Source organism: Paralichthys olivaceus, chromosome 1 (genome assembly GCF_024713975.1).
Source record: "Paralichthys olivaceus isolate ysfri-2021 chromosome 1, ASM2471397v2, whole genome shotgun sequence".
NCBI classification, from domain to species: Eukaryota; Metazoa; Chordata; class Actinopteri; order Pleuronectiformes; family Paralichthyidae; genus Paralichthys; species Paralichthys olivaceus.
In genome coordinates, this window is record NC_091093.1 from 9420001 (window position 1) to 9437391 (window position 17391).

The 17391-nt window shown below is 40.6% G+C and overlaps 2 protein-coding genes across 14 annotated transcripts in view; both read right to left on the minus strand.

Annotated features, from left to right (window-relative positions):
• The window catches only part of LOC109624795 (retinoblastoma-like protein 2), a 12571-nt gene extending 146 nt beyond the window's left edge, over positions 1-12425 (minus strand). Inside the window, exons 1-14 of one of the 2 annotated variants that reach the window (XM_020079712.2) lie at positions 12222-12425; positions 9398-9514; positions 7925-8013; positions 7496-7599; positions 6866-7003; positions 5712-5876; positions 5432-5498; positions 4972-5021; positions 4689-4865; positions 3034-3105; positions 2236-2305; positions 1706-1872; positions 1385-1549; positions 1-1300 (exon numbers count right to left, since the gene is read on the minus strand). The exon at positions 1-1300 is cut by the window's left edge and continues 146 nt beyond it. In XM_020079712.2, coding sequence (XP_019935271.2) covers positions 1175-1300; positions 1385-1549; positions 1706-1872; positions 2236-2305; positions 3034-3105; positions 4689-4865; positions 4972-5021; positions 5432-5498; positions 5712-5876; positions 6866-7003; positions 7496-7599; positions 7925-8013; positions 9398-9465 — 1458 coding nt within the window. In that variant the 5' untranslated portion in view covers positions 9466-9514; positions 12222-12425 and the 3' untranslated portion in view covers positions 1-1174. Of the gene's footprint in view, positions 1301-1384; positions 1550-1705; positions 1873-2235; positions 2306-3033; positions 3106-4688; positions 4866-4971; positions 5022-5431; positions 5499-5711; positions 5877-6865; positions 7004-7495; positions 7600-7906; positions 8014-9397; positions 9515-12221 lie in introns of both variants that reach the window. The other variant, XM_020079711.2, reaches the window with a different exon arrangement.
• Positions 12426-13263: 838 nt separating this feature from the next.
• chd9 (chromodomain helicase DNA binding protein 9) overlaps positions 13264-17391 on the minus strand; it is a 77209-nt gene continuing 73081 nt past the window's right edge. For all 12 annotated transcript variants that reach the window (XM_020079967.2, XM_069514462.1, XM_020079966.2 and 9 more), the window contains one exon: positions 13264-17083. In XM_020079967.2, the coding sequence (XP_019935526.2) occupies positions 16106-17083 (978 nt within the window). In that variant the 3' untranslated portion in view covers positions 13264-16105. The remainder of the gene's footprint in view (positions 17084-17391) is intronic.

Here is a 17391-nt window from a genome sequence, read left to right on the forward strand (position 1 = left end):
AAATCACTTTTCAATAATTTAGTCTCACTATCAAGGACCACACCCCAACTATATGTGATTGAAAGGTTTGAATGTAAATTTGATATGTTGGATGTTGAGGAGACACTCATGGACGTTGAGGTGAAGATGTGTCTGATTGGCTGGTGTGGGAGGATGTAGTGGTCTAAGTTAAGTTAACGAGTTGACTTAAGGTGACAGTTGGAGGAATGATATATATGCATAATTTTCAGGAAACATCATTACAGAATAAGAAAAAAGGATTTTAAAAGTTATTTGAGAGTTAATAACAGTGAACACTTCATAGACTATATCTATAATCTGTAGCCTTTATGTAATATTCAAGCAGGACACAGACAGTGCAGAAACCTCATATGTGATGTCAGAGGCAGACGAGCTTGTCCCACACTAACTGTGGCTTGAACTGCAGAGTCACACAATGTGACACACTTCCACCAGAGAGCTGATCAGTGCGACCACCATCCTCCTCAAACTGGCCAATGACAGCTTGTTAAGTGTTGGTCAACGACACTTAAGCTGTTTTCAGACATGAACTCTATGGCGTCAGAACAGAGATAGGAGATCATGTGTTACTGTTTACAGCACATCCAAATCAGTGTTGGCTCTTTTCACCAAAAGCTCTCTTGACTTCTTCATCAGTGTCTTCTTTGTGTTTGGCAACACTTTTTCTTCCTCAGATTGTTGTTGTTTGGCAGTTTTTGCATCTGGCATGTTTTAAAAATATCATCAACACGCTGTTTTCTCACATGAACTCATTCGGACATTCTCCGAATTTTTACTAATGGCCTTGCAGAAGAAAATGCATAGAAACTCTGGAGCTTGTCTCTGACATTCTCACATCCGGATAATTTCCGGAGATTATCTGGAGTTCAGTGCATGTCTGAAAGCAGCTATAGACAGCATTATTGGTGTCAAAAACAATGCAGAGAAACCAAAACTATGAGCTAACAAACTTGGCACAATGGTTTTCTTAACAGATTGGAAGACAATATTTGCTTTGTGCTTTCCCTCTGACACCTGAAATTGTAGTTACAGTTTCTGTGCTCCTCTCCTATTCCCTCTAGTGCAGATTTGGCTTTGTAACCAGAGAAGGTCGGCCCTGCTTCCCTCCCGCGAGGCGAGCGTTCACCACGCTCCTCAGTCTCCTCTGCCAGGCTTACTGATGGTCCAAACGGAGCCTTTTTGCCAAAGGGCGCTCGTCTCCTTCCTCCAGCTTCACCAGATTGCGTCGCCTGGTGGGTGACCTGCCCGTCTTGATCATGTTGTTGATCTCTCGCAGACGCTGAAAAAAGGAAGGACATCCAAAATCTAGATTGCACACATGCAGTTCAACTGATAACAACAACAAAAAGCACATTGTACAGACCTCCGGGGGACTAGCGTTGAAGTAGTAGCACAGGCCGGTTGTACGAGGGGAGGGGGTGTCAGGGTTGTATGGTGAAATGTAGACGGAGGGGCGCCTGAGCACCTGGTGTCTGCGAGGAGATGCTTTCCACGGTTGAGGATATGGAGACAGAGGAGGAGTGTCACACTGCATAAACATTCCACAGCATGAGTTAAATCCAGTCTTGTAAGAGATGAGGTATTACAGTATATTACCACATTTTACATCTCCATGAATTGGCTTTTTGTGGCCTCACTCGTTTACCTTCTCCAAAACTCCAGACACTGGAAATGGTCCACTTACCCCAGAGGTTGCAGCAAACTGCTTGGCAAAGTGCTGCATGTTGGTCGTGTAGACCTGGTTGTAGAAGTCGATAAGATTGCCCCTCCGCTCCTGAGAGGCTCCTGGGTAATGTGTCGATGGTGTGTCAGGAGTCACCATTATGTCATAATCTACTTGATTTCCTGTGGCTGTGAAAGAGGAAGTGTTTCATTTGGACAAACAGCATATATATATTACTGCAACAGTAAATGCAAAGCTCTTCTGCAGTGTCTGCTCTGTTTATATTATATTATATTATAATTATATATTGTAATCAATTAAAAATCCTTCATCGACTAAAAGACTAAACAAACCATAATTCGATTTATTACTGAATACATAACTGTACTATAATCAAAATACTGCATGTTGACATGTATTTGTCAGTCTGACAGCACTGTACCATACTGTGTGTTTTATTACATGTACATGTCGACCTGTGTGTGTGTAATGACGGACGGGGCTATTTCTGTTGTTACTTCCTCATACAGATGAGTGGCATTTATATTTACTCAGTGGTTTCTGTCCTCTGTTGGGAGGGTTGTCCATGTTACGTCCTGAAATCAGCACATTGCTACAGACCTGAGGACAGAAACCACCAATTCAATAATATTTAACCAATGTTGCCATAACACACAATGCTCAAATACACCTCACAGATTAATGACCCCATGTCACACCCAATGCAAAGTGCAGCCCAGTGCAATGCAAGTATCCAAAGCACAGTCGCTTCCCTCTGCTTCTTTTAGTTTTAGCTTGGGTTGCTTTAACAAGCTGTAACAAGCAATACCTTTCATATCTCATGCAAAGCACAGTTGAAATGTATGATACAACTAAGGTTGCCTTGCTCCCTATAGGAGCTGGTTGTTAAAACATCTTATGCGCTTGTCTCCATCTGAGGGCGTATTTCTCTTAATGCATTATCAAAATACTAACATGCACCTATATAGACGGGTGTTCGACACATGTTTAGTCTGCTTGTTACACACAGAGATGTGCAAAATGAAGGAGTTTCCTGCATTGGCTCTGCAAACCTGGAAAATCTGTCACTATAAAAGCAATCCGCCAAGACTGACTTTTAAAGGCAATGTACAAAATATACACCTACAAATTATTAAGTACAATCCCTCTGAACCATGTGCCTTTTTCCATTAAACTACAAAAAATGGATCTTGACATGCCATAAGCCATAAGTTGCACCATGTACTCTAGTTAAAGTAGTAAACTTGCAGCGTGAGACTCAATTTTAAACTTATGTACAATCAACTTTTATGTGATTCATTCAGAGATGATCTAGAAGAAAGACGTACACTTTTCCTGGCGTGTGGGTGAGACTTGTAGCACTTCATTATGCATTTAAAGGGTATCTCCACCTTGTTAACCTGTAAAAACAATGTCAATTCAACAAGTTAATAACTGATTATGTCTGTTACGCCTTTTAACACCTACTGATAAAATCTTAATGTTTAATGATATAAAGACATTTTCACCCTGTAAGGGCTGAAACTGACTTTTCACTGTGCTGCTTGTTCTGACAACATAACTGCACTGTCAATTAATAAAAGCAGAATAAAATGTATTACATCAACATGTCTCAGTGTATTTCCAACTCATTATCACAAAATGATTTGCAACAATAGAGAGAAATCTAAATAAATAGTGTTCAGAGATAGAATGTGATTCATTTAAACTTATACAGACTATTTTATTTTTTATTTAGTCGGACATTGGATAGAAATATCTTTAAACAGGAGGATGCATCGCTCCATGTAATGATCTCTTCTCATCATCCAGCCGCTCTGCACTGTGCTTTCATTATTACTCGCCTGCTGAGCAAAGCACAGACAACATATATTAGCTATAATCAATCGTCTATTTTATGATCATTCTCTCATCTTCTCACACCAGGTAAGTGGGAGGCGTGAGTTTACTCTGAGGGCTGGTTTCACTGTGAGGTGTAGAGTAATCGACCACTGAGGAGAGAGAGAGAGAAACCTTCTGAGCTGTGTATGAAACTGGTCCTCGCTTTGTCATCATATAGGTGATGAAGATTATATGCTTCTGTTATGATCATTTATTTCTGCATAACATGTGTAATATTACTGGTGGGACTAAAATGAGATACACCAAACTGTTTGTAGCAGCTATTAGATGTTCAAGATGCTGTAAGAGTATAAGAGAAAAGCAATCATAAGATTTAACACTTTTGGAACCAGGTGAAATCATATCGTGATGTGATCTATGTCATTTTATTCTTGAGCCTTGAAGCTGGCCTAGTAGCCTGTAACCTTCTATTTTACGCCACATATCTTAAAGCCTATGTGCTGGCGACATCTAGTGGTATCTAATCAGTTCATCCATAAAAGGATAGTTTACCAAAAATATGAGAGGACATTTGGTGGAAATGACGCCGTCTCAAGTCAAATTTGAATGTCGGGGCTTGCGGAAACATGGATGACCCCACAGGAGCAGTATGGAGGCATTTAATGTTTTGCTGTTTACTACTGAATCTCCAAAAGTGTTTTGGGGACTCAAACCCCCACCATTAGCAGAGTGGTGAGTAGATAATCAGTGAATTTTCATTTTTCAAGGTGTTCTTGAGATATCGTGTTCACAAGAATGGGACGAACAGACAACCTGAGAACATAACACAGCACTGGCCACTGACTGTCGCCAGCGCAGAGGTGTAAAATGTAGACTGAAACTGCGCTGGTTGGCGGAGGCCAAACCACAGGGTGGTAAATCTAGTTCATGAGTTGAATTTCAAAATCTTTCCCTGATCCTCCCACTTATACACTGTTCTTGATTCATCGTTTTCAAAGCAGTCTCAAGAGAATAAATGATGTCAAATTACAAACTTTTGTTTAGTTTTTTTTGCCCCCCCTTTTTTAAAAACCAGCAGATATCAGGTTTACCAGACCAATTAATGGTCATCATAAATTCTCTCAGATACGTCACAGCTTACCTTAGCTATGATGTAGATGGCACACATGAGCAGTTGGTCCAGGTGACGGTCGACCATGAGGTGGGAGCAGTAGACCAGAGAGTGCTCGAAGCACGTCCAGATCTGCAGCAGCAGCTTGTCAGAAACGTCCAGTGTGGAACACAGCTCCCTCAGACGCCTGCTCATCAAACTGTACACCTGAGACAAAACATGGCTGCACTAAATACACAGTGAACTGCTGTTTGAATCAGAGAATATGATTGTGTGCACTAGAAGACGGCTGTAGTGTGGTGGATCAGCTGACCTTACGAGCAAACAGAAGGAGGGGGCTGCTCCTCTGAGGCCTGTTCACAGCTGATGGTAGAAATGTTAGCTCGCAAACTGACCAACTGACGTCCACTGACAAAAACACAACTGACCAGTCAATCCATAATGAGAATTCTGTGAGCACTTACAAGTGAGGAGTTTATTAATAATATGTTAAAGCTGGGGTTGGTAATCCTGGAAAAGCTAGCAAGAGGAGGCCTCATGTCAAAGCCACGCCCCGAAAACAATTCAACAATCTTTCCTGTGACACGCATGCTAACCAATCATTTCATTCGGACCAAATGAAATGATTGGTGGTGTTTATTACAGCTTTTTCTCTTTCTTATCAGACGACTTTATTTATTGATGGCTATCAGGGTGTGAAGAGAATTTTAACAAATAACAACTTGCCAGCCCTAGAGTTAAATTCAAAAGAGTTATAGTAAAAGTGTTTTCACCTGCTGGTTTTGTGTCAGGCTGTAACTCGGTTCTCTTTGGATCTTCAAGCTGTGCAGGAGGCATCACCTACATATGACACAAAGTTATTAAGGTCATGTATGTGCTTGTCATGTTTTCATAACGATTCATCACGCAGTCATTCTGTACTGTTCCAAGAAACATTCATCATATTTCAAATTTATTCTCAGAAATCGACGCAACCTTGAGAGAAACTTGAGTACGAAATGTTAAACATCCCCCTGCTGCCTTATGAAGAGGTTTTGTGTTGTTATTGCCGACCTGTTGGCAGGTTAGCAGATGGCCCCTGTTGGATCTGATTTCTTCCCACAGCGGTGAGTCGCTGGTCCAGGCCAAGCTCTCCAGAATGTTCTCCTCCACCTGGGAGAGGTGTCTGACGACAGCATGAGTCAGTCCTGCTTCAGCCCGCAGCACCAGCTCAATCACCTGGCAGGGAGACAGTGATCAAAGTGGAAGGTGGCAGAGCCGTCATTTGTTTTTGTCACCAATTCAAATCCCATAGTTTAAATCTGGGAGGCAAACATCCACTCTACGTTTCTGATAAAGCTTATAGTTGGACCAGTTCTTAGTTATGCTGCTCTAGGTCTAGATCGTCAGGGGACAGATGACGCATGGAGCTTCTCTGTCTTCCTCTTCTTCTTCATCACATTAACGTCTCATCAGTACATGACACTGACTAGACTTCTTCACCGGAGTCCTTGTGCTCTATTGTGTCTAGGATGGCAGCTGTGGCCGTGTCTCGGATCGTGGTGGCACCTGATCGTGGATTATGATCACAACTAGATTACGTATATATACAATATGCCTCCACACATATTCGACTATTATTAGCTATTTGTCAATGCTGCTGCCTCCATCTCTGTCAGACATTTTCTTACTTTAATCATTGGCCACTTTATACTGCATTCACGTGTATTACATGTGATAAATATATGTACGTAACGTACACACAAATGTTTTGCAAACTGCTCAAAAATATCCATTCTCTGATATAGATAAAGGGAATATTTGTTACCTTAACGCAGTAAATATTTTGATTCACAAAATGCCAGTCATTATTTCGATCTGGTTTACATTGTAGATGTTAGCATTCTACATGTCTTTTTATCTGTCTTAAAGATTATTGCTTAATTTATTTTAAATCTCAAAAATTTTAAATCTCAAAATATTAATAAACACAGTGATTAAAAAAAAAATGCTGGATCCGCCTCCTTCACCAGATCACCACCAAAATGTAATGGCCTCTTCCCTTCAAGATTCATGATAATCCATCCTGTGGGTTTTGTGTAATCTCACTAATCGACAAACAAATGCACACCTTCTTGGCAGGGTTAAAAGGACATTTACTCTCTAAACATGTACTCGATGACAGGTTGTATACATATGTGAAGTTAACAAGCTGCTGGGAAACACACCCTCCAGAAGTGGTATGACGTCATCTGTAAGATCTGAAGGAGCCGAGGCAAATCACATGGTAGATGGTTTGAGCAAATGGAAATCTGCAGACAACAGGCCACCAGACAGCGCTGCACAAGATCCGCCTTCAAGATGCCCTGCGACACATGCACAGTGTTTTCCTTTAAAACTGAAACATCATAATAATGATAAAAACCTAATTTTAATATTGAGAATATGTTGATTTTCATACGTAACATGGTGTTTAAGATGTACATCAAGACGAAACAGACAAGAGAGGGAGACTAAACTGTGAAGAAGAGTGCGGCACACATGTTTGTGACGAGATAGAAGAAAGTGAAGAATCAGACATTGACAACAAAACAAAACAAAACATCCATGGGCTCATTTAAATGAAGAAGATTTCATTCAAAACATTTTCTGTACTTGAGCAAAGTGCAATGACACAGGATGACTGCATGAGGATTTAAACTGTATTTGTGCACTGGGTATAAGGGTATATTGAAATAGAAGTATCTGTATATGTGCATATATAGACTGTATATAGGAAAAACATTTAGAACATTTGAGTAAAATGTATTAACTCAACAGCAGTTCCACATGTGGCCATAGGAGGGGGGTAAACTCACAGACACGTCGCTGATGCCCAGCCTTCTCCTCTCCTGACTGACCAGTTTCTCCAGGATCCTGTAATACCAGAACTCTGCCTGGTGGCAGCACCTCGCTGCCAACTCTGCCAACAGTATCACAGGGATTAGATGTGACATGTGTCAGCAACAAGAGCTTTATTCCACAGTTTAACACCTATCATTAAAGAACTCTCTCATCATGGAGGGATTTAATGTTGGAGGTTGCTCGCAGACATGCTTTTTCTTCTGATAGAACAAATTAATATTCCAATGAATAATAGATATAAAAAACATTTTTTTTTTTTTTTTCCTCCAGTAATATTGAACACAAGCCTTCATCGTGCATTTATCCCCAACATTGGATTTCTATCCCCTGGTCCCATTGTTCAATCGCTGAATAAGTTAGTATACCTTTGGTCCTCTCATTACCTAAACTGTCCCCGTGGTGGAGCAGAAACATGTGCAGCATACGCTTCAGTCTCACTTTGACTGCCTCGGATGGATCGCTGGAGCACTTCCTGAAACAGGGGAATCATGGGACAGGGACGGGAGAAGTAAATAAAAGGAAGAAGAAGTAGATAAAAAGCCACACAACTGCACAGAAACTTCCTCAAATAACATTATGGTTACACAGAGATGAACTGAACCAGGCCCGGCTCTAGACTGCTCAGATTTTAGGGGGCAATTAGACATTTTTGGGGGGGCACCTTTTCACACAGTGGACTTAGTGTTGAGAGTTTTAAAGAGTGCGTCACAATAGGAAATTCAACAAAGCTTTGCTATGATAATAATAATAAAACCAATAATAATAAATACTATAATTATTATAAATGTATATAATTTTTTATTTTTTTTTTGTCTATGCATAGACTAGTGCTACCAAACACATGCAGGTGATGAGCTCCAGTGAGGAAGCTGTGAGATTAAAAACAACACTGAAGATTCTTGTTTCTTCTTTTTTTTATGATTCTTTTCTATGTAGTGTTTTGTTTTTTTTGACAGCACCTGAAGGCAGCACCAAAAACAACATTTATTACGCCCCGGGGACGTGAGTGTGATCGATCCGTCCTTTTTACGAATCAATATCGGATCATTCAAATAAAGATCGATTGTAATCAGAGAATAGTTTTTTGAAACCCAGGCCTGTGTCCAACCCTCAATTCAGAAATCAGGAAATCATGACAGGGTGATGAAATAAACATGATTGACAGATTCAAAAGGCAGCGTACTTAACTCCAGATATTCTCCTTCAATCATCCAGAGAACTTGTATGTGAGAACGCGAATATTTCTTTGGACATTTTCCGGAACTATTTCTGCCAGCCTTGTGAAATGTCCGGTTAAGGTCCGAGTGAGCCCATGTGAGACTACAGCAGGATATTGTCTGGAGTGAGTGGTGATTGATCATGTTTCTAATACACTACAATTATAATACACCAATATAATAATAAGATATCATATCAGGTTGAATAACAGGTGCCATACACGTAGAAGACGCGGACAAAGATTTCAACTTGGACAGACAACAAGAGTAGAGAGCTTATATAGTTTACTTCCTCCTGCATGCTGAGAATATTCCACTGCGTTCTGTATATGACTAAACTGACCTTTGTCAGTGCAAACCCTGGTCTGTGTACCTGTTACCAATAATGCACCAGTAACACTCAGTAGCTGTCGTTATTTTTCTAGTATGTGTCATAACCTAACATGCGTGTACGAGTTAGGTGGAGTACTATCACACTGACACATCAGAGACAGTGTCTTCAAGACAAAGGGACTGGTGCCGTGCACTCTAACTGTGTGTTACAGAATGTGCGAGTCACCATTTGCTGTATAACAACATAAAATAACACAAACACAAAGTGTCCACAGTGTGAGTAATACAGTGAGATGCAGCACTAACCTAAACATAGACATCAGGTGATCACTGGGGCCGAACCATTGTGGGTTGCCCTGAGGCTCGGTTGCCATGGTGACCCTCACACTCTCACAGGGCGAGAGTCAGTGCAGGATAGGGCGACTACACAGAAAACACACAGTTAGGCAATTAGGCAACAACAACAATAATTGGCAGCAACACAGTGCAAACATCAATTATTAATAAAGTACAAAAAGAAAACTCGACAAATAAGAGATAAAAATGCCCTATTTTTCAGGAATAATTTGATTTATTTTTCCAGTCAAAAACTACTTCATACAAATAAACAATATATATAGATATATATATTTCTATATATATAAGAAAGGGTGTCTTTGTAGAAACTGTGTCAAACCCTCAGTCTGAATCATGAACGTGACTGTGTAACGTTACTCAAAGAAAGAATCATTTTATGTTATTATTATTTCAGGTAATACTTTCATTGATACGACTCATTTTTAAAAACATGTGCAACGACATGAGTATTTTAGATGCCTGACGACATTTATACGTCTGTAAAGCGACTAGAATCCCTGTGTAGCCTCCTGTGTGCACAGTGCTCGTTCCATAAAGACAAACCAACGGCATTAAAAGGCAAACCAGATTATTTCAGGTTGAGCTGACAACCTATTCTATCACTCCATTTAATGCATTTTTATCCCAGAGTCACAGAGGTCATGTGTCATCGCCAACACTTTGTATGTGCCACAGGCCTGAAGCACTAACTCAGAATCTACACTATATCAGTGTGTGTGTGTGTGTGTGTGTGTGTGTGTGTGTGTGTCCATCCTGCCTCCACAGAAAGGAGACTCTGTTCCTCTAATCATTTCCACATGTGCCGTTTATCATCCTGTGTAACTGTCCCCACTGAGTCAGACAGACCTCAGTCCACAGTGTGGGACACAGGGGGGACAAGAGGACTGAACACTGATTGGGTGTTTACATTAATATTCATTTCTTATTATTTGTCATATGACACCACTAATCCTGATCATGTGGTGTATTGTACGTCCGTAAAATCAAATGTACTTGCAGAGGGTACATCATGTCAATCTGATATTTTCTCTTAATGGACACAGTCTGATTCCATCACTGGCTCCGTCCACGTCCAACTAGGATGTTGTGTATTTTTTTGTTAATTAGAAGTAAGAACCGATTCCCAGGGAAGTTTGTGGAGGGGCCCGACATGACCCCAGGAGGAACCCCGGATCCGGATCAGATCCAGGAATGTTTTTATCACTTCAACATTGTGCGGTTTTCAACAAGTTCCTTGATTTCTCAGAGAATAATTCAAGGGACTGATATTTATGAGTGTGTGCAATTTCTTTGCAGATCCAAATAAAATCTGGATGTGGTGAATTTAAGTTAAATTTTTATTGTCCAATTTTTTCTAGCGTTTCAGTTCTGACATCTGTTTTATTCGCTCAGGCAAGATGGAAGTTTAATCCGACATATATCCTGACACCTCAAGATAAGGTTCTTTTTTAATCTAATATTGATTTAGATTTAACTACTGCCACTCATTTATTTACTTCCCCTCATCTCTCCATTACATCTCATCATTATGGGCAGAGTTGAGGTCTGACAGACAGATTTCTTTTTTGTAAGCTTCTAAAATAAGAAGACACACTGGCTCATTTAGGAACTTGAATAAAACAGTTTATACTTAAAACATATCACTTTGTTTAGAATCAAAACACTATTGTAAATTGTGTTGCTGTAATCTTGGAGCAAGCTGGCACAAGAATTTCTTTCGGGATAAATAAATGATCTTATGTGATCCACATTTTCTGACTCACTTCCACAGCTGCAGGTGTGAGACCAGTCATCTCACAAACAGGAAGTGCATGTAAAAGTATCAGTTTCTATGCTGCTCCTAGCACACATGTATCATCACTGTGGCCTGTTGTGCGTGAAGCTGCAGGCCCTGCTCATGCACTGCTTAAAAAATACCCAGAATTTTTATCCTCCTTTGACATAAGATCAATGACGTTGCCGCTACAAAGAAGCAGATAATAGAGAACACACCCGCAGCAGAAAATGATTTTCCTTATTTACTCAGCTTGTTGCGCTTCACACAAACTAACAAACATTATATGGAAGGACACAGCTTTGTATAAACAACGCCCACCGTCTAACAATAAGATCCATAATCCAAAACAAACTGCTGCACATATTGTTTATTACATATTGCAAAGAATTGGGACAAAGTGCACAATTATACAACTTTTCTCTTCATATTGCACATTTAGAAAAACAGCCTTTTGTGTTTCTACTTTTCTCTCATTTAATCTGTTTCAATTCTTATTTCTTACATGTCCTTTATGCTGCTACTTCCTTGTGCTGCTGTGTAAATTTTGAATTTCCTCTACGATGGTACAATAAAAGTGAATCTTATCTTATCATCCAACTTTCCATATTTCTTTGGTGTTTTTAATTCAGCTGCGAACTTGGTAAACAATGACAGGTCATGAGACGTAATGAATAATGTATAATCTGTGGCCTGTCTATTTGGGTAACACCCAGTTCCTGTTTCCTCCTGTTGCCTTCACTGACACAGTATTTAACTCGGCCATTGCTTTCACTTTTAAACACGTGGTAAACATCTCTGCGGCTCATTCTGTTTCTGATCATTATTGGAAATGTATCAGTGCATCAGTTACAGCAGAGATTCAACTTTTGAAAGTGTGTCCTGCAGCTTGTGGAGTTTCAGCTCATACAGAAACATGTCAGTGTTTGGTTTCAAAGTGTCAGCTTACATTTCAGAGCATCTGTCTGGCATTTATCATTTCATCAACAGCTGACTTACCAGATTATGGTTAAGGTCCAGGAGTCAGACAGAGGGTCTTCTCTGTGCGTGTCTCGGAGCAGTCAGTGGAGAAGTGCAGCATGGTTCAGAGCAGACAACCTGCTGCTGCTCTGCAGGCTGAGGAAGTTTATCCCATTGGCCTCTCTGTCAGCAGACAAGTCCAAACTTGTCATCTGTGTGTGGTTGCTATGATCAGCAGTGAGCAGCTCTACTGGTCACCGAGCGACACCAAGAGGAGGTGTGGAGGACTTATAGAGGAGAGGGAAAACTGTTTAACCCTTTGTTTGAACTTTCTCACTCCCTCAGACACTTTCTGCAGCACTGTAATAATTCTACATGAAGCAGCCTGTGCAAATCATGTACAAAGAAACACTAGAATACATATATAGAATATATATATAGAATATATATATAGAATATTTATATATTCAGCAGAGTAACTCTGCGAAGGCCAAAGATTCCGACACAAGTATCTAGTTTGTATAGTAGAAATATAAAAGGGAAGAAAAGTGGCTTTATAACTTTGTATGGGATTTCTTTGTCATAGAACATATAGTCCTAAACAGCAGAAAATCCACATCTGTGTATTATTCCCTGGAAAGTTAACAAAAATGTTTCAATGTAAAAGAAAGTCAAAAAAATTGTAGAACTGCACTTATCTAATCAAACTAATTTGAGTGCACTAATCAAAATGTGCACTCAAATGATAGAAGTTTATCCCAGGCCCAGACCACATCCCTCCATCATGCTTGGAGGAAAATGGTATTGTGTCATTATCAGTGTTATAATTTACACTTTTTATGCCCTCTGATTAATGTTGTTTTCAAAGTGCTACAGCTACAAAACAGAGGATATTTGCTTTGTTCTTTGGTTTGTAACTTTATCACTTAGATAAAACAAAGTAAGAACAAATTTAACTTAGAAACATTAAGGATGAAGGAGAAGTGAAGCTTTTACAGATATGAGGAGGAAACATTTCAGATGGTATCAGTGATTTCTCCATCGAGGCCCCACAAAACAAAGCAACAGGCAAAGAGCACACTTTATGATAGTCAGAAGAATATGTTTAATAAAAATAATTAAACCTCAATTTCCTCTATAGAACTTCATAGAAAGTAATCCAATAAATTACAAATGACTTTTAAGACGTGTTTTCCTGCACTACATAAAGAATTATTTCGACTACACAGACCACAACTTGCAAATATTACAACTGTCCAATGAAAAAAACAAAAACAAAACCAAGACAAAAAACTGACCAGGGTGACATTTAGGCTATTATCAAGCTTGAAATAAAAAATACAAATCCCATGATGCTCGTCATCTCAGTGATTACATGAATGAAATCTGAACACAGACGTCCCTGTACAGCAGTAATATGTTTCATATTTCCTCTTGCATATTGGTCATTGTTTACTTAAACGTGTGTTTGACGTAGGTTTAACACTGCTTCTCTAGCACTAGCAGTGCTTTGGGATACGTAGAAAACAAAAGGAAATAAACAGAGCAACATAAAAGCGAATCTTACGTCTACTTTTTTTTTTTGCCATTTGTGTCCTAAAGAGGCTCAGCACAGTCGTCAACCCGTCAACCCATCACTGTGGTTAGCAAAACGTCATTAAATGTCACCTACAGCAGAAGAAGCGATGGCTGGGTGTTTGCTTAAGGGCACTACGAGTTTTAAGAGAGCAGAGGTGCAGATATACAAAATGACAGTGGCATGTAGAAGTTCTTTGCTTCCACATTTAGAAAAATACCATACTGTTAGTATTAATATACAACAAAAGATGCAATTACATTGCAAGCAAACCCATGATGAGCTCCATGTATAACAGACCAAGAAAAACGCTGTAAAGCAACATCGGAACTCAGGCGTGTTTTCAGTCTGTGGGTTTCGTTCATGGTTGAACCCACTAATACAGAACAATGCTACAGCGATACTAACCAGACTGTGGTATACAGTGGCTTTCTGTAGCACAGGAGGAGCGCTCTGTCGTCCCCTCCTGTCCAATTAAAGACCTCATCCGAGAAAACGCATGCATCTTATTAACAGTCACTGAGTAACAGCAGTCCTAGAGAAAATTACAAAAAGGTACTTCGGCTTGAGTGAACTCCAGTGTTACAGCTTAAATGAGCGCGTGCACGGATGACAGGGTGAAAACGCACAAGCGTGGAGCACAGCTTGCTTCGACAGACGATGATGCCAGAGAGAGAGAGAGTGAGTGAGGTACAGGATAAGGGCACTTCTACATCTAGCTGAAACTCCAGTCATCAGCAGAGCGGAGTCAAGGAAAAAATGATTAATACAACAATGCTGCAAACTTCCAGCGACACAAGCTGCTATTATTGAGCCCTTCCTGAAATCAGCCCATCTGGCACTGTGTTAAATTTCAAAAGACAATGACTGTTTAATACAATCACAGCCAAGAGTTTGAACTATTCTGTGCTTGTGCCATGTATCTTCTACAAGAATCTGGCAGACAGGTGGTCATGCAACACAAAATGTTTCCTCCAAATTTGTTAAGAGTCATGTTTTAAAGGTCAAAAACACTTGTAATGTGACATACAGACTGGAAGGTTATGGAAGCAGTAGATTCCAGCTGAGAGGTCAGGCCAAACGAAATGATGCAGTGGAAGCTCTCAATAAAAGTAAAGATAAGGAAAAGGAAAGAGAAACGGCCTCTGACACACACACACTCACACCAGCAGAGACAAGGACATGGTGAGAAAACACACACCCATGCACATGTAGATTTTGCACAGTGAAGCCAATCCATTGAGCACAGTTGAGGTATAAGATGCAGTCAATACGCGGGGCTGCAGTAATATCATCCGTGTCATAACAAGTCCAATAAACAGAGAGCACAACACTCTGTCAGGACCTCAGGGGGTCAAAGGGCAGTTTTTTGGCACAGTATAAAGGTTGTTTTCTGTCCCCACAGCTCTGAGAGTTTCTGACACTGTAAAAGAAGAAAAATCAACAGATGTGCAAGTGAACGTATACAGCGTCTACTGTGGGTAGCTAAGGTGCGGCTTGGACATGTTGGAACATGTTGGTAATGATGACAATGACTTTTCTAAGATAACAAATCCATGTGAATAATAAACATTTTTGAAGGATTCAAACTCATGTTCTTCACTGAAAAACTAAGAATAATACTCCCCCTCAAAGAGATATTAAAGAAGGGGCGTCAGATACGGGGTTTTTTCCATAATCAATGAGAAGAAATGTAGAAATGACGTCTTCAGCCTTTGTGCACTAGGGTGGGAACATGGCAGACAAGATAATCTACAGCTTCAGTGACATTCATTAGCTGCCCAAGTTATTGCTGACATATCCAGCGTATGATCTGCAAAGCATAAGTGTCAATGAACCTGTAAAAGTAATGAAATATTATTTACAAGAGAAAAGTGTTTGTCAAGTGTCGCTTCTCCCCCAAACCCACCCCCCAACAATCAAAATATATTAATAGCACAGCTCAAACGAGCGTGTTGATGTAGTTTCACTTTTTTAATAAAATTAACTTCTGACATAATTACAATAATGCCTTTTTTGTTGCAATTGTACATAATAATCGTGTGGTACAAGTTCACAGAGCTCAGAGATCTGCTAAAGTCCTGACATGCAAAATGTCTCAAAACAAGACTGTACCTTGTGAACAAACACTGAAATTTTATTTCAGTTCCTTTTAAGTCAGTTTTCCTGTTTTTTTTCTCTTTTTTTTAGGTTTTTGTCTTTATTACACAACATTTTTAGTTAGTTCTTGTATTTACATGTAAAGAAATCACAACAAGTGCTGGAAAATCCATATATATGTGAATATACTGTATGTATACATTTCTAGGCGATACATAAATAAATTTATAATTATATACTCAGAGAATCAGTCCTCATCACTGGAGTCTGAATCATCCGAGGATGAGGAGGAGCTTCCAGAATCTGATGAAGACGTCTCGGCTTTACCCGAACCTTCAGGACCACTGTTTTCTTTTTGTTCTGCAGACTCCTCCTCCTCTTCGTCGTCGTCGTCCAAAGCCTCTTCTAACGCCTCCTCCTCCTCACCGTCCTTTTCTGCTGCTGCTGGCCGTACCCTCTCCCGTGTCGATGACTTGGAGGCTTTTGGCGGAGGAGGAATAGGATTAGGAGGAATCGTTGGGTCAGTGCTAGAGCTCTGCGACTGTGTGGCAGACACAGGAAGGTTAAGGCCTGGAGTGAGAAGCATCCCTGGGTAAAGCATACTGGAGAGTAACAAGGGGTTAAGAGACAGTGGGTGACTAGAGGCTGCGGAGGCAGCTGAAGCACTTTGTGGGGCAGTGGCCGAGGAAGAGGAGATGGACGCTGAGGAAGGAGTCGTGCTCAAACTCTCTGTCCTTTCTCCTTTGGTGTCTGAGGTCTGAGAAGGGGCTTTAGAGGCAGACGGCTCTCCTGCTGCACCACTGGTGGTTCCCTTTGTCTTTTCCTCTGAGCCTCCTGCACCCTCCTGAGCGGGCTTCCCAAGCATGCCGCCCATGCCAAGCAGGTTTGGCAGTCCGGCCATACCAGATAGCATCATTGGAAACATGGCGGCTAGGTTGCTTGCAGCCAGGTTGCTGTCGGATGGCAGCCCCATCAGTCCTGTGAGCTGCAGGGATTGTAAGCTCTGGAGGTTTTGCTGGAAGGCCTGCAGGCTGGTGAGGTCCATTCCAGAGAGGAGGCCGTTGGCCAGCAGGGGATTCAGGCCAAGGGTGGAGGCTGCTGTGGTGGGTCCTCCTACCGCCGTCTTCGCAAGAGGATTCTTGGGTCGACGTCCACGCCGGCTCACCTCCTCAGGAACAATGGGTCCTGTCAGGATCCTGTCATACATACTCTCTGGGAGGTAACCCTGGATGAAACATTGAATACATGCATGTTTAGCAGTTTTACACAGCAGAGCCACACATTATTCTTCATTAAACACTTCACAGTTCATGGAGTAACAGTAAACTTACACTGATGAGGCAAAATATTATGAGCAGCATGGACACTGTAGGTGCTACAACCTCATGTTCTATACATCTACTGCACTCACACCTGTGCGTGTCCCATTAAACCAACTAATTCTTCATTCATTTATTTATTCACCTCTTAGTGAAACATAATATTATACAATTACTAATCTACAGCCTTCAAAATGATTATGATGTTTAATCA